This window comes from Mycothermus thermophilus, assembly GCF_041956435.1.
Source record: "Mycothermus thermophilus strain CBS 625.91 unplaced genomic scaffold VTJ04scaffold_5, whole genome shotgun sequence".
Taxonomy (NCBI): Eukaryota; Fungi; Ascomycota; class Sordariomycetes; order Sordariales; family Chaetomiaceae; genus Mycothermus; species Mycothermus thermophilus.
This window is the reverse complement of record NW_027191431.1, coordinates 1,895,767-1,922,158: the sequence shown is the minus strand read 5'-3', so window position 1 is coordinate 1,922,158 and position 26,392 is coordinate 1,895,767. Positions and strand designations below refer to the sequence as shown.

Here is a 26,392-nt window from a genome sequence, read left to right as displayed (position 1 = left end):
GTGTCCAGTCTTAGTTCATTTCACCTCGTGCTCCGTCTTCCTTGTCCCGGCTCGGGTCACTTTACAATCATCCAAAAATAACACGGCAACAATCCTCCTCACAGCCAACAGCCGCGTGGCACCTCACCAACCTTGCTTGCACCGGGCCGGAGCGACTTGAGCCCCACCAAACGGTTGTTGGAAAAAAAAGAGCCACTGTTCGAATCCCTCCGTCTCGCGCCAGGCTCCGAGAAGTTCGGAGCCAGAGGGCCGGCACACCTGCGAGATTTTGGGCTAGCTCGACACAGGACCAGAAAATAAAATCTTGGATCGTGGCCGCGAGCCGGTCCTGTCGACGCGTGGCCTCTTTCTTGCGACGGTTTGCCACACTCGTCGTTCGTATGGCCTTTCCTAGCTCTCCAGCTCTCGGGGTTCGATGATGCTTCAGCCCTCTTGAAGCCAATCGCAGCATCGCACTTATACCTCTGCGCCCGGCAGGTCTTCCATCTACTCGAGACGTTTTCCGATGCGGCTGGGCCATCCGTGATTCCTTTTGCGACTCTTTGCTTTTTTCGACGGTCACGCTACCACACACTGCCGGACGCCTTGTCGCTTCGCTGCACCTCAACCCGCCGGATGGGGCGCTGCGCATGTCTTTTGACAGCAGCTTTGACGAAAGACGATTTCTCCGTTCACCGGTCGACAGAACACCTGGTTTTGACAGGGTCGCGAAACAAGAGCATTTCCCTCGACACGGCAGGATCGCAGGAACGGACGGCATCCGAGCATCACTCGGCATCACCGAGACGGCCAGGCCAGGTCTCGCATTGCTGAATCCAGTTCAAGGGGTTCACCTGGGACCTGGGCTGCACAAATTGAGTCTTCTGAACAGCACAGCACAACGGACGACGTCGGGCGTCGATTTGGGAACATCTGGAGATTTCGCTGCACATCACCAGTTTTGCCGGCAGAAAAGCGTCCACTAATTCAGCCTGACACGCAACGGGCAGCTCAGAAGGGTTTGGCTGCTGAAGCGAGGGGCTTAAGGGCCGGGAGAGCGCTGAAGCGACCGGGTGGTAACGGTTTCTGGCAGCTGGACGGGAGCCCCAGCAATTAACTAGGTCCCTGGGCCAGCGATAGGTCCCCAGCGATCCCACCGATCCCTGTCCCACTGATCCCACTGAAGCTGCAGCACCCGACACACCGGAACAAGCGCCGCGGCCAGCTTCGGCGGGGCATCCAATTGCGACCCCCGTCTGCCGGACCCCTCACCCCCTGAACGGGGACCGACATTTGGAAAAAGGGCGAGCTGCGGACGCGGGAAAAAGCTCGCTTGCTTCCAGGATGGAGTTTCTCACGGGATACGCCGCGGCAAAGGCCCCGTACCTCACTTATCAGGTCGAGGATCCTCCGCAGTCACGCTCCTCCAAGGTAACTCGTTCCAATTCGACTTCTGGCGCCGGCCGAAAGAAGCGATCTAGAATTCCCGGTCACGCCAGGACCAACAGCGCCAGCACCAGCAGCAGTGGCGGCGGCGGAGGCCGCACCGAGCAGCCGCAGCAACCATCATCATCAGCCTCGCCATCCCAGGGACCTCCTCCGCCGACACCGACACCGCAACAACAACAACATCCCCCCAGTGGCTGGCTGCAGATCCCGACCGGTGCCGACGCCAGCGGGCTCGGCGACAACACCACGCTGGATGCCGCAACGCCATCACCGGCAGCAGCAAACCAGCAACCACAATCCCGACACAGCACACGTCGCAACTCGTTCAGGGACCGCGACCGGATGACGCCATCGGGACTCAAATACCTGCACGACAAACAACTCCCTGCGACCCCTCGACTCAACACCCAGGACGCCGGTTCGGAGGCGCCCTCCGCCCGGACACCCGCCTCGGCGACAGCGACGACTCCCGGGGGATTCGGACCTTCATCCATGGTGGATCGCCGGTTCATGAACTACCACGCCATCATGGCTCCGTACTCGGAGCCCGCCCCTCGCGCCGACAGCGTGTCCAGCGTGTCGGGAGCCGGTTCGACAAGCAGCCGCGGGCCGCTCGCAGGCGACCAGCAAGGGCACGAGTCGTCCATCTACCACCAGCGCCCGTTCGTCGTGCGCAACGGCCGCACGTATCTCGCCGACCCGTCGCTACCGTACCCGCTGCCGGTTGACCTCGAAGAGCTCCACCGCCAGAGCCTCAAGACGATGCTCCTGATGCAGCTCTACGGCCGCCCCATCTGTGCTCCCGCCTTCCGAGATAAACCGCCATCCCGCATCCTCGACGTCGGCTGCGGCTCGGGCTTCTGGAGCATGATGTGCTTCAAGCACTACGAAGCTCGTCAACAACACCACAACATGCATTTCACTGGTCTCGACATTGTGCCTTTACCACCCAACGCCCCTCCCTCCCCGCCAGATAAAAACATGAACTGGCGCTTCGTGCAGCATGACCTGCGCCGTTTGCCTCTTCCCTTCCCTGACGCCAGCTTCGACTTCGTCATGGTCAAGGACATGTCCCTCGCTACACCCTCCACCCACCTGCAGAGCCTCATCGAAGAGTACATCCGCATCCTCACGCCCGGCGGGACCATCGAAATCTGGGAAACCGACCAGCTCGTGCGCATGCTCCGGCCCCACGTCCCCGACATCCCGCCCACCTCGGGCCCGTTAGAAGACGACCCTCCTGCTCCATCCAGCAGCACCCACTCTCTCGAAGACGACTCATCAGCAGCAGCCGCGCCGCCATCATCATCATCCGACCCACAATCACCCTCCTCATCATCACCAAACACCATCGGCGGAGCCTACATCCTCAGCGCAAACACCCCGCTCAGCACCCCGCTCAACCAGTTCCTGTGCGAGTACAACGCCTGGGCGCAGCGCGCGCTCGACGCCCGCGCCCTGTCCACCATGCCGTGCACCACCATCGGCCCCCTGCTCGTCCAGGAGGCCGAGAGCCTGGCCGGGTCCGTCTGCAGCCGGCGGTTGGCGGTGCCGCTGTCCGACGTGCGGTGGGAGCGCGAAGGCGTCGGCGGCGTGGTGACCAAGGACGGGAAGAAGGGCAGCGTGAGCGGGGCGGCGGATTCTTCTGCTGTTCCCAGCACTCCTGCGTCTGCGTGTTTTGTCGGGCCCGGCAAGGAGTCGGCGGGCAGGATGCTGGATCCTGCGGGCGCGGCGCTGCGCAGGACGGCGCTCATGGTGGTGCTGCAGCGGATTCAGGGGCTGGAGCCGATGCTGAGGGAGGCGAGCGGCAAGAGCCAGGACGAATGGGACACGTGGATGGGCAAGATGATGAACGATCTGGTCAAGGAGCACGGGACGAGTTGGGGCGAGTGTTTGGAGGTTGGGGTGTGGTGGGCCAAGAAGAGGTGATTTCCCCCCTTTTTTTTCCTTCGACTTATCATGAGATGTGAGCTTTGCTGGTCCATTTTTCTCCTTGATTATATGCCGGGTATGTGTTTGGGATAGTTTTTGTTTCTGTCTTCCTTGGTTGGTTTGGAACGGATCGGATTGAATGAATGGATTGGGTCATTGGGACATGGACACCATGGATTGGAGCTTGGAGAGGGCAAGCAAAGAGCACGGAGGGCTGGTTCATCTCGGCTTACGCCTTACAGGCTGCCGGAGCCGGGATAGATGGAGAGAGCATGGTTAACGACATGGGGCACCGCAAGTAGATAACTGGTGGTCAGACAGATGATGACGATGGAAGATAAACGCATTTTATACACTTTATACTCGAGCCAAGCTGAAAAGGAGAGAAGGGGGATATATCAAGTTGAATTCCAAACAAGATCCAAAAGAACAACCAAGCCAGTCCTCCATGATCTATCCCCCGAATGGCCCAAGCAAACCGATATCTCCATTCCTCGTCATTAAGAACGCCGAGTCAGCCAGAAGATGAAAAGCCAAAGTACTCCCAGGAAGCGTCAGCCCAAGACGAGGAAATCCAAGAATCCCGTCTCCACCGACCTCGTCAACGCCGTACCTGTTCGGACCCATCTCACCGTCGTGCTCGTATAGCGTACATAACGAACGCTCATAGACATCACTCATGCCAAGCATATTACATGGGGTAGATAAGGAGCTATCAGGAGAGGGGGTGCGAAGAAAAGAAATTGAGGGGTATCTCAAGCCATAGCCACCACAACCACCATCGCCGCCGCCGCACAACGCCAAATGTCAATCAAAAGACGGAACCAAATCGACCCCAAATCTTGCAGGCAATATTGGCAACCAACAAGGCCACGGCCGGGACTGTGAAGATGTTCAAAAACTCCCACGGGTACCTGGTTCGGACCTCGGTCTCGAGCATCGGCACGTATCCCTTCTCGGCAGCCACGGCGGGATCCAGACCCTCGGGGAGAGGAGTCTCAGGGAAACGCCCAGTGGTGAGGTACTGCTCCATGAGAGTGTCCTTTTCATACCAGCGGTCGCGGAGCCACTTTTCAAACACTTCGGGGGTGTCGAGCGGGATGTCATCGATACGGAAGCGACGCCAGTAAAAGTTGACGGACTTGGGCGGCTGGCCGCGGATGTACGTGCCGGACAGGGTGAAGATTTCTTCGCCGAACTTGCCGCGGCTGCGAATGAAAGTGTTAGCTGGGGCACAAGCCAAGAAAACGTGACGCGGAAACGTACGGAATGCCTTCGTAGGCGACTGTGCAGTCGTAAAGATAGTCGACGGTACCCTTGAGCTGGGTGAGGCAGAAGTAAGTGCCAGTGCTCCGGGGTAGCAGGACGTGCTCCGGATCCTTGACGCTGATCTTCTCAGCCCAGCGAGCCGACTTGTTCCGGCCGTTCCTCGAGCTGTTGGTGCCCTCAGGGAACAGGAGAAGCCACATCGGGTCCAGGTACTTGGTGCCGCCGGGACCGGTCTTGGGGGTCCGGAGTTTTCCCAGGCGATGGGCCAGGCGAGGCTGGTCAGTGGCCATCTTGCGCGACATGAAAATGAAGCCATAGAACAGCATGCCAGGGCCGATGATGGGGATGTATTTGAGCGACTCCTTGAGGATGATGTAGAGCGAGCCGTGCGACTCGGGCTTGTTGGCGTAGCCGACCCACCAGAGGTAAAGCCAGTCGGTGTATATCTGGTGGTTTGCGATCATGACGAGGCGTTCGGGAAAGCTGAACTCGACCAGGCCGTCGGGGGTCTTGCGGATCTGGCCGGCGACGGAGGCATCGCCGCTGATGCGGATGGTTGTGGGACCCCACCATTGAGTCATGGTGGTGATGAGCAGGCCGAACGCCCGCTTGGTCATGGACATGTAGGCATAGTAGAGATCGCGGTTGATGAAGTATAGGGGCGCACCGAGAATTTGGGTTGAGTGAATTCTGGAGGCAAGGGTCGGGTTAGCTGTCTACTCGGTGCCCCAACAGAGAGTATGAGGGAGAAGCGCATACGCGATGGCACCGGCCAGGAAATAGACGGTAAACGACACGGCCCGGAGGACCTGGACGATTTGGCCGTGGGAAACACGACCTGAGGGATGGAGTGTTGCAACCGTCGCTGCGGCGCGCGGGTTGAGCTCTGGCGCCGTCATGCTGGTGGAGGACGAGGCCAAGCAGAATGCCGTTGTCGAGGGGTCGGGTAGGTGTATCGCCAAGCTGGAGAGCGGGACCGGAAAGGACGGGATGTTGAGGCTGCCAAGTATGTACAAAGGTAAAGAGCTCAACGAGGGGCTAGAGGATGGCCTGAGCACCTATTATCTAGGACGGCCAGGCGGACACTCTTGAGGCAGCAGAACAGATGATGGGGATGATTCAACGGCGCAGATGCGGAGTCAGGTAGCAGCTGCAGGTGGACGTTGGGCAATGCAGGTCATGGGCCACGAGGCAGACCGCCGAGTCACCGAGAAGCGACAAGGCCGGAGACAGTTACCAGGAGATGCGCCACGGTGACAGGCCAACAAATAGTGCGCATCGAAATGCAGCAAGTCACCGAAGATAGCGAGAGACGTTGGGGAGGACAAGGGGGAAAAAGGAGAAGGGGAAGGCCTGGGAAATGCGGTCCATGGAACCGGGCAGATCACATGAACTGGATCAAAGATACGCTTTGTTTGCGCTGGCCGTCCACGTTTCTGGGATCAGCCTGCGATGCCGGCAGACGGCCAGGACGGGCAGGATGGGAACCCGGAATGGGAAATGCATGTGAGGCTGGACTTTCCCTTCCCGCCTGTCACGTCAGCCAGGCAGCTGGGCCTGGAGCCTTGGATCGGCCTTGCCATGTCCCGCACCTCCGGCTGCCCCGCACCTGCTCCCCAACATCCGAACGCCGAGGAACGCCCAAGCCCGGATTGGTCAACCCCGGCCATGGAGTGGGCCATCCCCAACTGTCAGCAGGCGGGGCCTGACGATGACGGATGACGGAGGGGCGGAATTACTGTCGAACAACCGAAAGCAGACAGAAGCTCTGTTCCACAACCAAAGTCTTTCCCGAACAACCGCGAAATCAAGACGAACAAACCCATCGCCGCCCGCACCATGAACCCTTCCTGAGCACCGGATACACTGTCTCGCATACACAAACCCTCGGATTTGGTCTCGAGAGCTGTCCAGCCCCATTACCGCCATGTCGGCATGTCGAGGAGCCTGCTTCTGGCCCCGATCCGCCATCGTCCTCCGTCGCCGTCCCCGGCCTTGATCTCCCCAGCCGCCGTGATCATGTTGCCCTTGCACCGCTCATACTGGCGGCACCCACCATGGCCTGCTGCTCGACCCAAGCCGCATGTCTGGCTCCGTCCCTTCTCCGCCTCGTCTGTCCGCCACAAGCTGCTCGATGCTCACACCCTTCAAGACCGCGTCGTTCCGCACTACCAACAGACCAAGGCGTCGTCGCTGCTCTCGTTATATTGGCCGCGGCCCCCGCGCAATGTCCTGCTCATGCCAAAGCTTCATGCACCCAAGGTCACGCTCAAGGCCGTCGAATTTGCCAAGCACATCTATAACAACTATCCCGACCTGAACATCCTCTTCGAGGAACACGTTGCCCGAGAAATCCACGAGACCCTGCCGTTCCCCGTTTACACAACCGAGCCCCATGAGGCCCCATCACTGTTTGCCAACAAGATCGACCTCGTCGTCACCATGGGCGGCGACGGCACCATCCTGCGTGCTGCGAGTCTCTTCTCAATGCACCACAGCGTCCCGCCCATCTTGTCTTTCAGCATGGGCACCCTCGGGTTTTTGGGTGAATGGAAATTCGAAGAGTACAAGCGCGCCTGGAGAGAGTGCTACATGAGCGGATGTTCCCTCCCGGTCGACTACCTCGCCCATCCACACACTCGAGCCGCTGCCGGTGTCTCCAATCCCGATCCCGTCGACTTTGTTCCCCAGCCTGCTTGGGAAGCCGTCCGCGGCAACGGCCAATGCATGGGTCCGAACCGCACCTCCAAGATCCTGCTTCGAAATCGCTTGCGGGTTGGTGTGTATGATAGCCGTGGTCGATGTATCAACGAGAAGCTGCTTCCCACCTCGACGGCTGAGCCGGATCTTGGGCCGCCCCTCGTCACTGACGACTCCAGCCCCATGACCTCCTCTGCCCAATCACCGCCTTACCTTCACGCCATCAACGAAGTCTCCATCGACCGCGGCTCGCATCCCCACCTCGCCATCATCGACATTTTTGTCAATGGCCACTTCCTGACCGAGGCCGTGGCCGATGGCATCCTCATCAGCACCCCGACCGGCTCCACCGCCTACTCCCTCAGCGCCGGCGGCTCCATCGTCCACCCTTTGGTCAAGTCGCTGCTCATCACCCCCATCAGCCCGCGCAGTCTCAGCTTCCGCCCGCTTGTTTTGCCCCTGCACACAAAAGTGGTCCTGAAGCTGAGCAAGCGGAACCGCGGCCGCGACTTGCCGGTGAGCATTGATGGGAAGAGGCGCGTGTCGGTCACGATCGGGATGGAGGTGCGCGTGGAAGGGGAGCGGCTGGAGAAGGGTCCCGATGGGTGGACCGGAGGTGTGCCGTGCGTGATTCGCGCGTCGTCGCGGAGAGCGGACGGCGCGGCGGAGGATGACGACTCGTGGGTTGGGGGCCTGAATGGGTTGTTGAAGTTTAATTATCCGTTTGGAGAGCCTGTGGAGGAGCCTTGAAGGGTTTCCTCACGCCCAGTGTACTTGTACATACAAACATCGATTTATTGTGCATTTACGGCCAGGAATGTGGAGGCATATCAAGGTTGGATTGGGCGGCATATATCGGGTTTGGAAAGTTGATACCCAAGATATTTATGATCGACACAGATGGTGGTATATATAATGTGGTGTATCCATGAATTGCAACAAACGAGCTGTGCGAAGATATAGGCTCTTCCCAACCCCATCAGAAACTCCACAAAACTCGCTGGCTCCAAGGCATTTTATACCCCATCATGTGATCAAGGAGCGCGTACGTACATGTTGCCTGGACGTAAACATTTCTTTCGCACTTGGTCATATGACTTCGCTATCCATTCCCCGGGCCATCAACCAACCCCCTACGTGAATGTAAATGCGGGAAAGCAGCTCGTGGCCAGGGAAGAAGAGGGTAATGAGCCCTTTTTGCTAGGTAAGTGACTCAGGCCTTGTGTAGTCAAGGAGAGGAATGCCCAGAAGGAGTAGAAAGAACTCTATATGCCCTCTTGGTTTTGTCAACAACATCTGGGGTGAGGGTAGAGCAGGTATCCCGTTTTTGCATGGCTTCTCCCCTGCTTAGATATTTAGTTGTCAAAACAACCCAAATCCATCCATAGGAGAGGGAAATATAAAGAGCAATACAAGGGAAGCCGAAATCCCAAATGGCGTAGCCACATATACACTGTATGTCAGCATTGCGACACGGAGACATGCACGGACGGGCCCAGCAAAAAGACCACAAAAACTTTTACAAGTACATCCAACAACATCGTCATCATCATGGTCATCAACATCTATAGACAGATCGATCTGGCCATCTACACCGACAAAAACGGAACTAGCTACCCGAGGTGAAGCAGAGAGCACAGTCAGCTGGCCCGAACCACCACCACCACCCATCCACGGGTGATGATGAATCACAGGACAACCTCCATCTATCCATCCACACAGTACAACCCACCCGTGGAACGGAGCCATGCCAAACACTTACTCCCTCACGCAGCGGTGGTCGTAACGGTAGTCGCAGCCGCCGGGACTTCCCCCAGACTTGCTCCGCTACCGCTGCCCGAACGCACGCTACTGCGTCCGGACCCTGACCCGGACCCCGACGGTGCTTTGGCGTGATGGAAACCCGGCGGCGGGCCGCGGATGGTGGCCGTCGCGGCAGGAGTCCCGTTCACGCCGTTGCTTCCGGGGGCGACGTTGGGGAAACTTGTGCGGTAGATGCTGGTGGCCGAGGTTGGGGCGCCAGCGCTGGGATGGGAATGAGAATGGTGATGAGAGTGGTGGTGAGGGTGGGTCTGGTGCATGGCGGCGCCGACGTCGTGCTCGTCCTCATCGGTCAGATGCGTAAAACCCGAAATGTCGCTGAGCATGGACGAAGAGCGGCCGCGAGTGCGTTGAGGTTGAGGCGGGGTCGTGATGGAGGAGTGGACGGGGGTCGAGAAGGCCGAGAGCTGAACCGGAGCCATCAGCGGAGTGGCCTGGGCAGACATGGTGGCCGGCATGGATACGGGCGGCCAAGCGGCGGGCTGAGCAGCGGCGTACTGGGGACTCGCGCCGGGAGCCCAGGGGCCGGTTGTCGGGGCAAAATGACTGTGCTGCGAGACCATGTCGTAGGCGGGCAGCTCCTCAGGGACCTGGAAGGTCGAGACGTACTCCTGGAGGCTGTTCAGCATGGCTTGGATCTGGGCCTGCTTGGCGGCGTTGGCGGCACGCAGGTTCTGGATCCTGTCCCGGAGGTTCTGCTCGGCACGGGCGAGATCGGCGGCGAGGTTGGCACGCTCCTGGCGGCGGCGCTCGGCTTCGTTCAGGCCGCGCACGTTGGCGTCGGTAATGCGGGCGTGCTCGTCGTCCACCTTGGCAATGCGAGCGGCAATCTTGTTCCGCTTGGCCTGCAGGCTCGCCTTCTCTTCCTCCAGGGCCTTGATTTCCTTGTCGATGGAGGCCTTGAAGTTCTTGAACGCGGCGCGCGCCTGGTCAAACCTCGCCTTCTCCGATGTCCACTCTCCCTGCTTGTCGCGGTGCTGCTTCAGCAAGTCCTCGGGCACCGTCTCGAGCTCCTTGAGCTGGGCCTCGAGCTCGCTCGTCGATTCCTCGGCGCGCTTCTCCTGGATGCGGTTCTGGGCGATCTTCTGGCGCAGCTTCTCGTCGTCGCCGCCGGCCGACTGGACGGCCGACGTGAGTTTTTCGATCTCCTTGCGCAGGGCGTTCAGTCTTCGGTTGTTGTCCTTGCGAACGGCCTTGAGCCGGGCCTTCTCGTCGGCCAGCTTCAGCTCGGCGGCGGCGATGGACGCCCGCAGGGTGGTGGCTGGGGAGTCGTGCCTGGCAGCATGAGCGCGGACGTTTCCGGGGGCCTTGGGAGCGGTCTCGGGATCCTTGCTCCTCGCGGGAACGGTCCTAACGCTCGTCGCGTAGATGACCTTGCCGGTTCGCGTGCTGACGAACTCGCAGTCGTAATTGGATAGCGGCGTGAGCCCGTAGATGTCACCCGTCCAGCGAGTGCCCTGATAGTTTTCCTCCTCGGGGTTCTCGATGGGGATGATGCGCGTCGGTTGCCAAATGGCGTTGTTGACTCGGACGTAAAAAGGTTTGGACATGTCGATGCCCGACCGGTTTTCCTCGGGCGTGGCCGAGGGCTTTTTGTCCCCAACGTCGGGGAAATGGCTCGTGTTGAAGCATACCTCGTCACACCCCACATAACAAATCCAGATCTGTTCGGGTTGCGTGTTGAACGGCGCGTTACCCAGGTTATGGATGTCCGTCGCATTGGCGCCGGCCGACTCGCTGGCAGCGTGCGACAGCTCGTACTCCTTGACCATGACGATTTTTGTGCTGGCCAGCGCCGCCCAGAGCGGCTGCTTGATGCGAACCTGGGCGCTCTGCTTGCGGCGCTTCTTGCTCGGCAAGTGAGCGGAACTGGTCTGCAGGTGGGCATCGCTGTCGGCGGCCAGAAGGGCGACGTCAGAGCAGCCCTCGGCCGGGAACGACACCGACTTGCCCGACTCAGGATCCAACAACACCTGCGACTGCTGATCGCGCCTCTCTCTCCGAAGGTACCACTCCCGAATGTACCGAACGAGACCCTGCGTCAGTATGTGGATGGCCAGGACGCTGCGCACCCAGCCGTACGTGCCCTTCTTTTCCAACATGTGTGGATCCGAATGCTCGGGGGTCGAAGGGAAGAAACGGTTGGGGCCGAGGAGGGTGGACAGGCGCGCCAGCCCGTTCCAACGCTGGATCCAGTGGGAGACGCCGACGATGCCGATGCACAGGACAATATTGGACGTCGTTCCGTTTCCCGAGGTGCCGCCGCCGCCCAGGGTGAAGGAGATGACGACCTGAGCCAAGTCGAGGATGAACTGCTGCATGGGTGCCCACAGGAACAGCCAGATGAGCAGCATGATGCCGTCCATCCAGATCAGGGTCCACAGGGACGGCGTGCCCTGGCTGCCGTCAAAGATCTCGGTAATGCTCAGGCCAGAGCTCGTGGTCACGGGCGGCACGAAGGTGAGGACGGTGAAGAGCATGTAGATGGTGGCCAGGACGGCGGGAGAAGCCTGCATCAGGATGATCAAGATGGCGATGGTGTCGGCGAGGGGGCACGAGCGCAGGACGGTGATGGCGAGGTCGAGCGGGCCGGGGTCGCGGTGGACGTTGGTGTTCTTGGCATCGTTGACGTCGATGCGGCGGTGCGTCTCCTCGGGAGCCGGAGAGGGGTTCGGGACGGGAGCCGGGCCGGAGGGAACAGGCAACGAGTCGGTGGCGGACGAGGACTCGGAGAAGGCGCCCAGCGACCCCCGCCGAAGCAAATCGGTGGCCCTATTCTCGGAGGCCGCCATGTCGTCGGGCTGGACGGAACCATTCGCGGCGAGAGGCAGCGGCGGAACGGGAGGCACCGAAGAGCTGTCGGCGGGGGGCCGGGCGCCGTCGTCAAGCTGGCTTTGGCTCTTTCGCTTGACGACGCGCTTGCCAGGGCCTACAAGGCCATTCTCATGGCGGGTATCGCGGTGGTGGTTGTTGGATCCGTGCTGTCGCTTTCCTGCGTTAGACGCGCGAGGCATGCGCATCCGCTGACCCAGGATGGACTGAGCCAGCTGCGGTATGGCTCGAGTCGGAGGGCGGGGGACAGAATCGAAAGACCGGGACTACACGACTTTTGACTCTGACTCTGATTGTCCTTGTGCTCGTGCTCGGCGGTCGACAAGTTGCTCCGAGTCGGCGTAACCAACCCAGACAAAATTGTGACCCGGACAGGTCGAGGCGGTACACGCCGCTGCTGTCTGGCAGTGGCGGGCGTAGGAAATGCGGTCGAAATGGCGAGCTCCGGGGCGGGCGGTGCGGTTGCAAGTAGCGGGTGGTAGGGAGGTGGTTGTTTGGAGGAGAAAAGCAACGGACGCTTGGAAGGTTTAGCGGTTGACGGGTTTGGGGGGGGGGGGGAGGGCAAGAAGCACTAAAGCAGCGCCTCTTGCAGGGCTAGCATTGGCTCAAGGGTCGCTCCTAGTGGAGTTCTCAGTGCAGTCTCGGCCCGGCAAAAGGCAGTGGGTCAGAGGGAAATGAGTAACGCCAGGTTCCGCCGGCCTTGGCTTGCACCCGATGCAGGGCTGGAAAAGGGCAGGGCTCAAGGCAGGGTACCTGGGGCTACAAGAGCTCAGGGTTTGAGCGCGGGATGAGCACGGGAGATGACTCAGGGTTTGCAGCGAAGAAAAGACAGCCTGGAACCCTGGTGCAACAACACACCAGAACCCGGGACCAAGCACGACCGCATCTTCCATCTTGTCACAACCATCATATCCATGCCATTGAAACTATACACGGCAGCTACTCAGCAGGGTCATTGCATTTGATGGATATGCTCGTATCCAAGAGCTCCTTGCTACCCACTCTCTCTCCTCCATCGTTCCCTCACCCATCACCGGCCTCTCCGTCGAAGGTTCCACCATTCCACGTTGTTCCACCAGAGAACGTTTCTTGTGGATCATGGACCGCGGTACTCGGTGGAGCTAGGCTTTTGGATTTTTCTTCAATTTTCTCTCCAGAGCAAAACTGTGCTGGCAGGCCCGCCACTACGTAACTACCTAGGTACCTACCACGCAAGGGAACAATGACGGAAAATCTGGACATAGTTCTCTGTTTATCCATCTCGAAAGGCCCTCATCTCACACCGCAGCTGGGCAACAACGGGCCTCTGGCCAGCTCAGGGGGATTGATGCTGGACATGTCGGCAAAGGCACAACTCCCAGCAAATACCGAACCTAGTCCGCATGCCACCCACCATCACAATGCTACTCCGTAGAGTTGCAGCTCTTACGCTCCCTGCCCCGGACAACGCTGTCGATCTCTGCATCTCTGCATCCTGTCGGACAACGCCCCAGCCTCAAGGGAACAAGCGGTGTCAAGAATCAAGTACAGCAGCAGCAAACGCAACCCAAAACAGGGCGGATCTGACAACGACAGCGAAGCCGTTGCGGCCAGAATCCCCTCTCGACAGACAACCTGGACAGGTGCCTTGTCGATCTCTACGGATGACGAAGGCATGTCAAGGATGAGGACCAATGTTGCGACACAACGCATGCGGATCAGCACCCTGTCTGTTGTCTGTGTCTAGCCGTGGTCTGTGCCACCTCGTTCGTCCAGGCGAGAAAAACAACCCACCCTTCTCCCAACGTCGGGCCAAGGTCATACCGTGAAGGAAAAATAAGAGCCGACCACTGCGACATAATGTTGCTTGCTCGCCCGGCATTTGCATTGATGTGCCCCCATCAGGTCGGCCAGGTCGTCAGGTCTTTTTCAGGTGCTTCTCACGCCGCCGCTGCCCGTGGCCGTCTGGCAATGATGTCAACCACCTTCCCCCTCCGGACCAAGCGCGACGGGTAAACGTTGTAGCGTCTTTTAGTTCCGTATGATATATCCCGCCCCTCCTTGCGCCTTGTCCTTGTCGAGGAAGTCATCCGTCTCTAGAAATACGCGACCAGCAACCAAGCAAACCAAGCGCACGATGTATACGTAGTACAAGGCAGCGGAAGATTGCCCGTCCAGCCGTCCACGACAGGAGCGTGCCGTGGTACAAGCCCGCTTGGTTGAACAGTAGGACGTAGAAGAGAGGTGGGGGGGCTCGGAGAGGAGGAAGGCCTTTTAGTGGTCTCTTCCAATGTTCCCCCTCCTCCAAGCAATGGAAGAGACCGCGTCCGCCTCAAACCAAGCACACGACGACAGATCGTCGGCGCAGAAAAGCTTGGCTGTGATCTCTTGGCCTCCATCTGACCACGGGCCTTTCCCCCAACGTTACAGCGCAGAGATGCAGACCAAAAGCTTGACGTTACTTTCAACACTGCTATTCGCCCGCTTGGGAGTTTGCGTGGTAAAAGTGTAGAGTGGGCTTACTGGGACGGGAGCCGCAGCACGAGCACGGGTGATGGACGCGGGGTGAGGTGTGGTGGCGGAGATGCTGAGAGTACGGTGGTACTCATATGGATGTCATGCAATTGATCGCTACTAATAGAAGGACTAGGACTGATAAGTCCTGCAATCGTATTGCCCTGGTATTTGACAGACGGCACTTGTCAAAGACCTTGTCCATGACATCATGTTAATACCCATATAGTAGATGAACTTGGGGGTCTTACTCTGGTCGGTAGTCGCTGGTTTCACCTTAGGGACATCGGAAGACACAAACATCACCCCTGGATCGTCTGATCTCATCCAGTTATCAACCCCTGAAGTAAACAATAAACATTCACGATACTAGGGAGTGTCGTCCCTTATTACGAGCCCTATCTCTATGTATCTTCCCATTCAGTAAAGAGGGCCTCACTTAGGCCGCCACGATGTGTATCTGTCTAGTCGTCCTGCGGCCAATCTATTGAGGAAGAACGGTCAAAACCTCGTGCCGCCAGCACCAACCCTGACTCTGGTCCTCATATATACACATGTCTCAATCCATGTGTGACTCGACAATCAGCTTGTCTACTCATGACCCTCCATACCTTGATCACCGCTTGTACACATCCCTCAGCATCACCACCACCATCCCCTCCCCCTCATTTCTTCGCCGTCCCCATATCCTCCACCGCACCCTCCCGATCCCATGTCTCCTGTTCCAGCCTCCTGACCTGTCCAATCAACTCCTCGATCCTCGCACGCGCGCGTCGCGTTTCGGTTTCTTGAGCCTTCCAGACATCCCCGAGCACGCGCACCATGAAATCCGGCATGGCGGTCTTGCCGCCCTTCTGGTAGTCGTACACGACAATGTCCTCCTCGAGGCGGCAGGCGACGCGCCGGTGGATGTGGGAGAGGACGATGCAGTCGAGGGTGAACGAGCTTGGGGGTTCCGCGTTGGCTTTGTTGGGCTCTTCGGCAACGGGAGGGGTGCGGAGTTTGTGGTAGACGGAGATCTTGTCCGGGTAGACGAGGGGCTGGAAAGGTGGGGTTAGAAGTCCGCGGGCTGGCTTGGTAAGGAGATTTTAATGTGGAGGTGCTCTTACAAACTTGAAGTCGGCCTTGATGCTGCGCATGATGAGCCCGGTCGACTTGGGGGTCATCAGCTCGAGCCATTGCTCGCGGTTCTCGGGGTCGACGTGGACGGCAAAGTTGGTGACCCAGTTGACGCGGGCGGACTCGGCGTAGCGGAAATAGTTGACGTTGTTTACATGGCCCTGGAGAGGAGAGGAAGAAGCATTAGCCCGAGTGGATGTCTTGCCGGAGGCCACTAAGGAAGGGAAGTCAGGATGAAAGGCCACGAGAACAACACAAGGTTGCGAAGATGTCCAAAAAAACTTGGTTGTTGCATCACCCACTACATTTGGACGTAGCTGAGCGGCCAGGAGACGCGTTGTGTTGTACATTCGTACTGCGGCATCGTTTTCCCCTTCAACCGAAACTCGGCATGGCGGATGGTCTCTTGAGCGTACACATCAACCCACCCGACGGTCCGCTACATCAGCCCGCACAGCACGTACAACCGCACTACGGTTCTCTAGCCGACAACCTTCTTTGGCAGCCATGAAAGTCGGCTAGAGGGCAATGCACAGTTCTGGCTGATGAGGAGGTCCAATATCGACTTCCTCCCTCCATTGCCCTGTCATGCTCGAAACCTCTCACACATCGCATCACATCATTTCATGTAATCTCTGAAAACTTACAAATGCATCCTGCTCCCCCCAGGCAACCTGCCGGCCATCCAGCCCACCACGCCCCGACGTGAGGTAGCCTTCGCTACCCACCAGGAGCTCACGCCACTCGGTAGCAAGAGCGCGCATGATGCCAGCCGCTTGACCGACCTGGTCCTTGTTGCAGCCGAAGATGAGGCACTTGCCTACGCGGGCGCGGATGTCTGAGATCCATCGCTGCGGCGGCGGCGGCGGGAGAGGCGTTGACGAGGGCGCATCGAGACCGGCGGCGCGAGTACGGGGTGTCGAGCTGGAGAGGTATCTCAGAGAGTGGTCATGACGGTGGGCTTGAGTGAAGGGACGGAGGCGGGTAAGCCATTGCTGGGCTGGCCTCGGGTTGAGAAATGTTGGTGACATGGTGGTAAGACGGTGAGAGTGAATTGGAGTTTTCAGGAAAAAGAGCATATAGTATCAGTGAGGTTCATCAGCTTGGTTGATGTGAGCGGTTCTTGTCTCGGTGCTTGGCGCTGTCGCAATCGGCTCGGTCTCTCTCGGCATGGCGGAGCACGGAGGCGGGGAACGGGGCTGGAGCCGAAGTCAACCGGACATGTCGGCTCCGTCCTCCGTACTCCGTAAACCCAGTAGATACTTGATATTCGGACAACAGATGCGCCCCTTGGAAGACCTACTGGCATTCCCATCAACTATCTGCCTCACCCTTTATTGCGACTCTCTTTCAGGGGTGTGCACCAGAGGGGGTCTCCGGCGGTAGACCCAGGGCCGTAAATCGAGAGCTTCTCGGCCTTGGCATGTCGTCACATCCGTCTCCGCTGCCACACCTTGCATCCTAGCCAGCTGGAACCATCCTCAACACCGGACAGCCCAAGATCAGAAGTGGCCCCGAACAACGCCCAAGGACAATTCCAGGACGAGCCAGTTGACCGGCCATCATGATCTCGCCATAGCGACATCCACTTACCCTCGACATCATCTCTCAAGCCCAAACGGCCATCGAAAACTTCGCACCATGAGCCCCAACCCTGAGCTGCGCAGCCAAGTGATTGCACTCTATAAGCGTAAGCTCTACTACTCCTTTCTTCACTTGGGGACTCCAGTAGCTTACACAAAACACAGAACTCCTCTTCCTCGGCCGTGACTATCCCCAAGGGTACACGTGGTTCCGAAACCGGCTTCATCGGGCTTTTGCCGCAAAGCGCCACCTCACGGACGAGGATGAGATCCGCAAGGCGATTGCGCATGCAGAGTTCGTCAAGAAGGGTGAGTCGGTATTTTCTGGAGTTGTCACTGGCCTGCGGTCTGCGTATCTCTTGTGCTTTGAGCGGCTGGACGTGACGCGGCAGGGAGTAGTCGTTCGGGTCGGGTAATCTTGTCGGAGCCTCTTCAGAGACGATTGCTGCTTGTCGAGCTGAGTGCGTTGCTGACTGAAAATGAAATGGCTACACGGAAGCAGAGATCGAAGCACTGTAAGTCCTGCCCATCATGCGTTATATCTTCACGCCCTTGAAAGGGCAGCAGGTGAACCGGAGGTTGGTGGACTGACAAACCTCAAAAAGCTACTATCTGAAGCGATACAGGACGTTGCGGCAACGATACGATGGAGCATGACATCGGGACGCTATGAGTGTCGACCCGGAGCCGCAAGGCCAGGTGCGGTGCCTGGGCATGAAGTTGAGGATCGGACTTCGGCTGGTTGATCTCGTCCAGCATCCATCTCAAGACAGCGGTCCCTCCGGAAGGACAAGAACTGCCCGCCCCGACAGAGGGAATCCATGGCATCGGATCAAGCATTCGACACCATGAGGCACCTGAGCTGCTGCCTGTAGTATCACGGCTGCCTGGACAACAAACCCGGGAACTGGAAGGTGCGAGTGTACCTCATGTCCCGGCGGTTCAGGCGTGCCTCTCGGGGAGAATGATATCGCAGGAAGGAGCACGGCGGGAAGACTCCACAACTACCCGCTGTTAGTGCAGGCCAGAATTTTGTATGTAGAACCGATCCTCTCTACTACCCTTTTAACAGATGGTTCGTGATGCGGGGGCAAAAGGTCTGCGTTCTTGCCACTGCGAGCTTCGTCCCCCTGCTTGTGCACAAAGCACAACCTGGAATGGAGAGGAGCGGCCATAATTGCCTCGCTCGGGCGCACCGAGGTTTCCGTCATCTGCGCTGCATGGCTCACACTCCATGGGCGACTCAAGACCTCCTCCTCCTCCTCCTCCTCCTCCTCCTCCTCCTCCTCCTCCTCCTCCTCCTCCTCCTCCTCCTTCTCCCCACAACCACATGGCCCTTGATTGCGAACGCCTGCATCGATCCTGTTGATCACTTTTGACATTTTCGATTTGCAAAGTGTTGCACTTCCGTTTCCAATGAGTGGCACGATGCGCCGTTGAATGGCAACGAAAACATATTTGCTGCTGTGAGAGATTTGTCGAGGGATGTCATCACTGGGCATCACCTGGAGTTTTTGGTAGTACTGGTTCGTCTTCGGTGCATCGACGAGATGTTTGTTCTGTTCCAGATTCACTGAACCACTCCTGTGTTTGTGAGTCTCTCAACGTCGTCGTTCATGCACTTGCAGTAAATACGGCGACCTGAGTTCCATCAAGCAGAGCGCGGGGCGATCGTAATGGATAGAAGCCCAGGCTATTTCCCTCCTGAGTTGGGCCCTGATGTGTTTACCATTGGGATTTGAAAACCATAAGGATCCGTTCCCTCTGGTTACGATGAACGAACGGGAGGAGGCTCTGCGTCTCCATGCCCAAGCCAGTTCCCCAGCGCTGTTGGACCCTCCTACCTCCACCTGTTTGTGTAACGTGAGCTCCTCCTGGGGCTGCAGTCGCAGTTTGTTGACTTTACCCCTGAATCCCACGGGGTCCACTCATCCGTCTCCGGGCAAACAACGACAACGGGGTCAAGAGCGCTTTTGCCTTGGACGTGACAACACAAACGGTGTTCAAACTGCGGCTCCCTGTGAACAGAACCCTTCATCCGGCTTCTCCCTCCCTGCCTGTCTGTGTGAACGCGGTTGTCGCGCATGACGGAAATCGCCGTGAAGGGGAGCCTGGCCCATCTGAGCCTCACCCTTCCCCCCCACCACAGGTCCAGGTGGGTGTCTGCTCGCTCCCTCGGATTCAACGCACGCTGTCGAGGTGCTGTGCAATTTTCGTCAAGCAGCGCTTTGAATTCGTGTCTTGAGGCTCTTCAGAATACCGTGGGGTGGGGAATGGAACCATATCCGAGAGCCACGTCACTGATCGCCGAAGGTCAGGCTGCAGGAGCGCAACCGCAGCCGCAATTTGAGGATGGGACACGGCATGACATCGTTCCGGAGATGCAGAGTCAGGTACTTGTTGCGTGGACAGTCAGAAGCAATAGTTAACGTCCGGACGGCTCATCATCGTTTTCCGGGCACCGTTGCAGGGCCTGTTGTTTTCTTCCATGAGTTTTTAGGTCATAGCACGCAGACAAGCATATACTTGGATTCGGCGGCCGATTTCTCGAGCGTTCAACCTTTCAGCATTCGAACTCGAGTAGTCCTCCATGGAAAATCAACTCGTCGTCTTTCGCTGCGGTAATTTATGCGTCGTTTGACTTCGAAAGACCGTCACCACGACAGCACGTCGTCGGAATGTTCCTTTCGGGCGTTTGCTCCCGTCTCTCGACCTCGATACATCTATTATGTTGGCTTGATTTGGTGGCGGTAAGAAACTCTTTGGAACGTGAGCTTTTTGTGAGGTTCAGCGTGGTAGCTGAGCATGCCAGCCCAAATGAGCCACGAGCCGCTTCTTTCCGATATGTTTTTTCTCAGTAACGTGGAGGCTGAGACGAGGGAGGTGGATGCGAGCCTTCAGGTACTACCAGCCAGGTGTCGAGTGAGAGAGAGGACAGGCTCTGTCGGAATTCCATCGGCAACGTGGATGTTCGTCATCAAGCATACATCCACGATATCAAGGAACCAACAGATCCTGCAAGACTTGCAGTCAAGGGCAGACGTGGCAGCCATCGGCCCGGGCTCTGCAAAACCCATCGTATCACATTCGCTGCCGAAGAGGACGCTCTCGTGCCGATACCACGGTATCGACGGCGGTTCGTGGACTTGGGGCCGTCTCCATGCTCTCGAAACCCATGGATGACGCCCAGTGGTCGCCGAATGGATTGCATATATGGCAAGTATTCTGCAGAGTTATGCAGCGCGTCAGCACATGTATGGAAAAGCATAGATGCCGCATGACTCCCCGCGTGCATGATGGCGTGCTTCGCGGAGGCTCAACAACACTCTCATCGGTTAGCAAAAGAGTACCTGGGTGTCGTCTGGTGAGCCGACACGATGGACAGGTTGCCGGAATGAGAAACTCGGCGACGATTGGTGGTGAATGCGGCAGAGAACGGATTGGAGTATGTTATTCTCACCATTACTTGCCCTCCCCTTCTTTTCTCTATGCTGTGGGTTCGACTCGACTGACATCCATCGACCAAAAGGTGCCCGATATTCATCATAGCCGTTTGACCCATAAAACCGATAATAGTACCGACGTACCTGAAAGAACGGTACTCCTGGCTCAGTCCGGGCTTATAAAAGGCGTGTGGAGGATATTGAATGTCGTCAGTTTCAACCCACAAGATCATGCCGTCGGCAAACCATCAACATGACCTGAGACGGAGGCGCATAATGAATGTTTGACAAAGCCCTGGCTCTTCGTTGTCACTCACATGGCAATCCGGCGCCACATTACGTCCTTATGAAGGCGGGTGGCATGTCTTGTCTTTCCACAAACCCCTCCCTCTCCCCTCAACTCAATCGTTTGGTCGCCATGGTTGGCGCGACGGAGGCGCGCGTGTTAACGGAGCTGCCGAGATAGCCGCACCCAAAACGAACCAACAAAGCTGCTGCCAAGGACCGGAGGGCGCGGATCAGGCGGGATGGACGTGGTGTGATGGGAAGACACCCCACGATAACCTCTCAAACCTCTCCGTCCTGTGACCTTTTCCGCAACCGAGAGGGCCGACAATGTGTGGCCAGGGTTATGCCAGTGCTATCTCTGCGAGGTTTCCACCTGTTGAAGGCCGTCAGTCGTTGGAGTAGTCCGAGGAGGGTTCCACGATGAACTGGCCATGTGGCATACCAACCTTGAACATCTGCCCGTCTTCTGCGCCAGTTGCCGGTTCTGGAGCCAACAGGATTACGTTACACAATCGATCAACATTCTTGCGGGGGCTCCGGAAGACTACGGGAAAATGGCCGGCGAGAAGAGGGGTGGTAGGATGCCAGGAACGTGTTGGTAGCCCAGCTTGTTGCTAGTGTCTCTTGGTCCGAAATACTTCGGTAATTCCATGGATACTGACTGTGGCCAGGAGGCATTGACTGGTTCGTGACTGACAGCAGTAAAATATGAGAACATGAAGTTTGCTTGGACCTGCTGCTCCAGTGGGCTATGTAGGAGGAGAAGCCTCAAGTTCGGTCCGTGTGTCCCTCTACTCTGCTGGCAGACTCTGAGAGATCCGAGGAGTATCGAATTCCAAGCTGCTCTACTTACTGTTCTCCTGAATTGTGAACACTACAGGAAGCCATCTAGTGTGGTTACCTCAATTGTAACCAGGACATTCTAAGACGATGTGTCCAGCAACGAGTGGCTACGGCCGTGGCTCCGTATCATGCCGGCAGGACTCGACGCGCCGCAATCATAGGTAAGACGAGACTTACGATCGGAATGAGGCATTTCTATTGATCGGCTCTGCCTATTCTCGGGCATCATTGCAGGAATGAGTCCGGGGGGGGGGGGGGGGGGGTAACAAGCGTGTCGATGAGAGGTGAAATGGGAGACTTCGTGGACAAGACGGCTGCATGCGGCAAACCAAGGCCCAACACGGACCGATGCGGGATGTAACAAACCCGGAATTGTCGGCACCAGTCTTTTGGTTACCGACCAAGGAGGAGCTCGTTGGTAGCTGTCCTCGCGTCTCCGGCATGCCCGGAGCTTCTGTATAATTATGTGTTTTGGTGGCTGTGTCCCACGCGGCCATGCGTTAGCCCAACAGATTCCCCCGAGCCCGTAGCTCGGCAACAGTACCGATTTCTCAAGGGAACATTTACAAATGCGGTCAGCAGGCCGAGCAAAGAACGACCTACCAGGTACCAAGAGAGGCGAGTGCTGGACCACTGTCGGCTACATGGACTAGGAGGGATCCAAGGTTGGCAATGTACGCTACAAGATGTTGAACCAGTCGTCCAAATACTAATGTTATGAAATTATGGTTGGTAGCAAAATATGTGATCAACTACCTATGTGAAAAGAGAGCACACATAACTACGGCTAGATTGACAACCTTGCCTCCAAAACATTATTGTGGAGGGTTTTCCCCTGATTTGCCACAACAGTGGCCAAGGGGATACAGGTAGGATAGTATCCCACCAGAAAAGCAGACTGTTATGGGTGTAAATCATCAAGGATTAATGAGGGATGGGAATAAATCAATACCTGCAGATAATACCAAATGAAAGCGCAGGGAAATCACGCGGTCGTCATCGCTGTTGTCAGAATCCCGGAGATGCTGCCTGAAAGGAGGCATCGCAGCCTAGATATTCAGTCGGGATTGACACAATGGAATCTGGTTCACAGCGCGCCGCTACTGTTGACATCCTCGGTATCCTCCAGGATGAAAGCAGCAGAGCCAGCCGTGTACCTCGGTGGCTTGTAGACGAGGCTGGGCAGAGCCGGATACATCTTCTGTACCGGGAGCCCATTGCCGTCGGGGCCGAATGCCGCTTCCCACGGCACGCGCATGGCGGAGGGAATATCCCACGCGAGATTCGGATTGCGTAGCCATAGGCGAACCAGATGCCTCCCTGGCCCAACCTCAGGGTCGACATAGGAGTCTCGGGCATGAAGGAGGGCCCAGTTGTTGATGAAAACCATGTCGCCCTGCCGCAGGTCCAGACGGTAACGGAACTTGGATGCCAGCTCAGACAGAACATCGAGGGCCGCAAGTTGCTTCTGGGTCAGGGACGGAACTGGGGACTGTCCATCGACTGCGGCAGTTGCCGGATGGAGGCCCAGCCGGCCCGGATCCACATTGATCATGACCTTGTCGGACACATGCAGAAGAGGCGCGAGGAAATATTTCGGAGGGTTCACGGACCTTTTAAAGAACGTTAGCGACGTTGGGGTGAGCAGAAATCAAAAGAATATCACGAACACTTGAATCGGCCAGCTCGGGTCGCGGAGCTGCTCCAGGACCTCGGGATAGGAAGCAGCTAGCTCCTTATAGATAGTCCAAGACGACGCTACATAGGTATCGCCGCCCGCCTTGGCCTTCGACCGAACATGGAGCCCAAGGACATCTGTGCCCATGTCGCAATGCCACGCCTGGAATAATTTATCAGCTTTCTTTCTCGTTTTGCGATGTCATGAGGTCAACATACCAGACCACTCGTAGTGTGGATCCCGTGGCGCATCTCGGGCGGCGTGGTCCAGATCTTGGATTCGGTGACATGGGCTGCGAAGGATTATTAGCCCAAGCTTGGGTTGAAAGGAGGAAAGCGCATACTCAGCATAGAACCCTTCTTGTCCTGGACACCCCTTTGCTCTCCGATATGGCTTGCAATGCCAAGGAAGATGATGACATTGTCCTCTGCTGTGTACTTGCGTGGGTCAAGGCCCCGCACAATGGCAAAGCCCCGACCTTGATGAACTTGACGGCTGGCAGAATCGAGTTGGGCTCGCAAGGTAGGGACGGGGAAGGTCTCGCGCGTGACGCTGTCTGGGTCAAGTCCACTCTCTGTTTCACGTTAGATGGAGACACACGAGGCCGGGGGGCAAGGTGACTGACGCTTGTATGCCCCCAAGGCGGCCTCAACTTCGGCCACCGCTTGCGCATCGAGGTTGACGACAGGTGGAACTCTGGCATGTCTTAAGTCCTCGGGCCTCCAGGCCATAGGGTGGTTGTCGAGCTCGAGTCCGGCCATTATTTCTCACACTATCCAAGACGTAGACTTCGAGAGTTCGCGATTGAGGGGCAGAGGAAGATGGTTCCTAGTCTGGCGAGTCGTGGGGGAGGTAGGCACTCGAGGCCACAATCCAACCTATCTGATGGCTGCATCGTCGTTATATATAATTCTTCGCTGCTCGGAGCCTCTATGTCGTCGAGTGGGGGTATCGCTATGCCAGCAACGTAGCACGTAAAGGCGGTTGGCTAACGGCCAGTTGTTGGCGTCACGGACCAAGCACACGGAGACGGGAGAAGGACAAGCCGGTGGATAACCTCGCGCCGCGTGAGCAATCGATTATCGCAGGATCGGCGGCGCGCTGTGAGCCGCCACTGGTGAAGGACCCGATCGAGCTGGAAGGGGGTGAGGAGGGTGGAGAGCGGGGACACATGCGCCGTGCATTCTGGTTGTCGAAGGGCCGAGGGGTCGAGTCCGGTTGGCAATGGATGGGCTAGGGACGGAGGCTGAGGAAGATCCGACGAGAACGACACGGTCTTACTCGATACTTGCAGCGAGGGCAAAGTCGACCTGCCGGTCATCGGGTCATCAGCGGGGGATCTCAAGTCAGAACAAATGCAACAAACCTCCTCAACCGCCAAGATGAACTACACCCTTGATCTTACCCCCTGACGGATCCGACGACAACCTGCAGCCCAAGGACACTTAGGGTCCCAAGCGCCAGTCACGAATTTGAGACGGTGGACGAAGCCTGGACTGTCCTTGATACGGAGGCAAGTCTCACAGAAACGACCTGCGGGAGCTCGTTTCTAACGACCGAGCGTGGCCGGCTGCGACTCTGTCAAGTCCATCTAGTTGTCTTTGTCACTGGACGGCCGTCGATGTCCTCGAGCCCTCCTCGCCGTGGACTGGTTGACTTGGTCACACAACCGACAGGAGGCTGTGAAGACCCATCAACACCGGGCACAACCCATAAAATCAGTTCCCCATCACTGAATCCCTACTGCCGAGAAAGTTCTCCAGATCGTCCATGAGCAGCGGGTCCTCACGGCGGAGTTAACTAGGTTAACTAGTGCTGATCGAGCAGTTGGCAAGGCTAGCCCCAGCGCCGAGAGGGCCCGGATTTGCCCAAACACAAGAGAGGAGAGGTTGGTTTTGGGTCGTGCCGGGGCGGTCCGCTGCCTGTCTCCGCGACTTGGTTCACTAACGGAGTAACGCAAGATGGCGCTCGACCACAAGCCGACCTGGTTTGGTGAGTTGCAGAGTGTCTCCCCCACGGACGTCAAACGTTGCCCGAATGGATGCATCACATTATCGGCCGATCTGCCCTGCAATGATACGGGGGACATTAGCATAACAATCGTTTAGCCAAAGCCTTGGAGGGATGAATGGCCAGAGCGGACTGTAGGATGATTACAGTTACTCATACCACAGTCTTCAAGTGTCTCAGTATATCATCACCATCGCTGACCTCGTGCCAACTCGATCTCGATACCTAGGACTCCAGACACAAGGTCCCGGGAAATTGATACATACCCGCGCTCTTGGGAGGGTCCGTAAAGCGTGGGAGGTTGCTCACTTACTGGGTTCATCTTAGGCGACAAGCTTTGAGCTAAACCTTTCGGAAAGTCCCCGAGTGGTGAGCCCGGGGTTGGTGGGGCGCCGATGAACCCATCCAGATTAGTCCGGATAGCTGATCGGCGACCATCTACTAGTCGGTAAAGTCGAGTCTGAAAGGAGGGGGCTGACAGATTGAACCACGAAAGTTTTCACCAACAAACAAGCGGTAGACTGACGCAATGCCCCAGGTAGTGAAAAGGATTGCAGATATCGCATACCTGATGACGTGCATGGTGCTGAGCGCTGCAAGTTCACGTTGCCAGGGCTCTATCAGTTCTCTAGTTATCTGAAGGTCCCTGCTGCCGGAGGAAGATCTAGGTAGTGGAGACAAGGCCGCGCATGGTGGCTTCCGTTCGCATGGGTGCCAGAATATCGAGATCGAGCATGTTTGGGCAGCCACAATGGATCCGATCGGGACCATTGAGCACAGCAAGGAAAGTCCATACAGAAGGCAGGCGCCCGGGTGGGGAGACCTACCGACGAATCCTATGCCCCGGCGCAACTTCCGTTGTTAACCACCACAAGCTTTGCTCTCCGCTCAGTTCAGACAGCCATGCCCCGACATCAGGTCGCTAGCTCCTCATCCAAACATGGACTGAATCT

At 57.6% G+C, this 26,392-nt stretch overlaps 11 protein-coding genes across 11 annotated transcripts; 4 read left to right on the top strand and 7 right to left on the bottom strand.

Annotated features, from left to right (window-relative positions):
• Positions 1-1,323: 1,323 nt before the first annotated feature.
• Positions 1,324-3,357, top strand: VTJ04DRAFT_7750 (uncharacterized protein; the record flags this gene model as incomplete). The annotated part of the gene is made up of 1 exon (XM_069366112.1): positions 1,324-3,357. One exon carries the CDS (start codon positions 1,324-1,326, stop codon positions 3,355-3,357), a length of 2,034 nt encoding a protein of 677 aa, XP_069217079.1.
• Positions 3,358-3,425: 68 nt separating this feature from the next.
• Positions 3,426-4,050, bottom strand: VTJ04DRAFT_7749 (uncharacterized protein; the record flags this gene model as incomplete). Its single annotated transcript, XM_069366110.1, has 3 exons — positions 3,426-3,543; positions 3,601-3,733; positions 3,840-4,050. 3 exons carry the CDS (start codon positions 4,048-4,050, stop codon positions 3,426-3,428), a joined length of 462 nt encoding a protein of 153 aa, XP_069217078.1.
• A 121-nt stretch (positions 4,051-4,171) lies between these two features.
• Positions 4,172-5,528, bottom strand: VTJ04DRAFT_7748 (uncharacterized protein; the record flags this gene model as incomplete). Its single annotated transcript, XM_069366109.1, has 3 exons — positions 4,172-4,568; positions 4,627-5,319; positions 5,389-5,528. 3 exons carry the CDS (start codon positions 5,526-5,528, stop codon positions 4,172-4,174), a joined length of 1,230 nt encoding a protein of 409 aa, XP_069217077.1.
• Positions 5,529-6,081: 553 nt separating this feature from the next.
• VTJ04DRAFT_7747 (uncharacterized protein) lies at positions 6,082-6,351 on the top strand (the record flags this gene model as incomplete). Its single annotated transcript, XM_069366108.1, has 1 exon — positions 6,082-6,351. One exon carries the CDS (start codon positions 6,082-6,084, stop codon positions 6,349-6,351), a length of 270 nt encoding a protein of 89 aa, XP_069217076.1.
• A 213-nt stretch (positions 6,352-6,564) lies between these two features.
• Positions 6,565-8,079, top strand: VTJ04DRAFT_7746 (uncharacterized protein; the record flags this gene model as incomplete). Its single annotated transcript, XM_069366107.1, has 1 exon — positions 6,565-8,079. The coding sequence occupies one exon, from the start codon at positions 6,565-6,567 to the stop codon at positions 8,077-8,079; it is 1,515 nt and encodes a 504-aa protein (XP_069217075.1).
• Positions 8,080-9,095: 1,016 nt separating this feature from the next.
• On the bottom strand, positions 9,096-12,164 carry VTJ04DRAFT_7745 (uncharacterized protein; the record flags this gene model as incomplete). The annotated part of the gene is made up of 1 exon (XM_069366106.1): positions 9,096-12,164. One exon carries the CDS (start codon positions 12,162-12,164, stop codon positions 9,096-9,098), a length of 3,069 nt encoding a protein of 1,022 aa, XP_069217074.1.
• A 2,976-nt stretch (positions 12,165-15,140) lies between these two features.
• VTJ04DRAFT_7744 (uncharacterized protein) lies at positions 15,141-16,625 on the bottom strand (the record flags this gene model as incomplete). The annotated part of the gene is made up of 3 exons (XM_069366105.1): positions 15,141-15,515; positions 15,585-15,755; positions 16,242-16,625. The coding sequence occupies 3 exons, from the start codon at positions 16,623-16,625 to the stop codon at positions 15,141-15,143; spliced, it is 930 nt and encodes a 309-aa protein (XP_069217073.1).
• Positions 16,626-17,235: 610 nt separating this feature from the next.
• VTJ04DRAFT_7743 (uncharacterized protein) lies at positions 17,236-17,593 on the top strand (the record flags this gene model as incomplete). Its single annotated transcript, XM_069366104.1, has 2 exons — positions 17,236-17,284; positions 17,343-17,593. The coding sequence occupies 2 exons, from the start codon at positions 17,236-17,238 to the stop codon at positions 17,591-17,593; spliced, it is 300 nt and encodes a 99-aa protein (XP_069217072.1).
• A 588-nt stretch (positions 17,594-18,181) lies between these two features.
• On the bottom strand, positions 18,182-18,559 carry VTJ04DRAFT_7742 (uncharacterized protein; the record flags this gene model as incomplete). Its single annotated transcript, XM_069366103.1, has 1 exon — positions 18,182-18,559. One exon carries the CDS (start codon positions 18,557-18,559, stop codon positions 18,182-18,184), a length of 378 nt encoding a protein of 125 aa, XP_069217071.1.
• A 4,279-nt stretch (positions 18,560-22,838) lies between these two features.
• Positions 22,839-24,190, bottom strand: VTJ04DRAFT_7741 (uncharacterized protein; the record flags this gene model as incomplete). The annotated part of the gene is made up of 5 exons (XM_069366102.1): positions 22,839-23,364; positions 23,422-23,591; positions 23,648-23,721; positions 23,773-24,003; positions 24,055-24,190. 5 exons carry the CDS (start codon positions 24,188-24,190, stop codon positions 22,839-22,841), a joined length of 1,137 nt encoding a protein of 378 aa, XP_069217070.1.
• A 247-nt stretch (positions 24,191-24,437) lies between these two features.
• VTJ04DRAFT_7740 (uncharacterized protein) lies at positions 24,438-25,020 on the bottom strand (the record flags this gene model as incomplete). The annotated part of the gene is made up of 4 exons (XM_069366101.1): positions 24,438-24,564; positions 24,711-24,739; positions 24,835-24,920; positions 24,984-25,020. The coding sequence occupies 4 exons, from the start codon at positions 25,018-25,020 to the stop codon at positions 24,438-24,440; spliced, it is 279 nt and encodes a 92-aa protein (XP_069217069.1).
• Between the last annotated feature and the right edge of the window lie 1,372 nt (positions 25,021-26,392).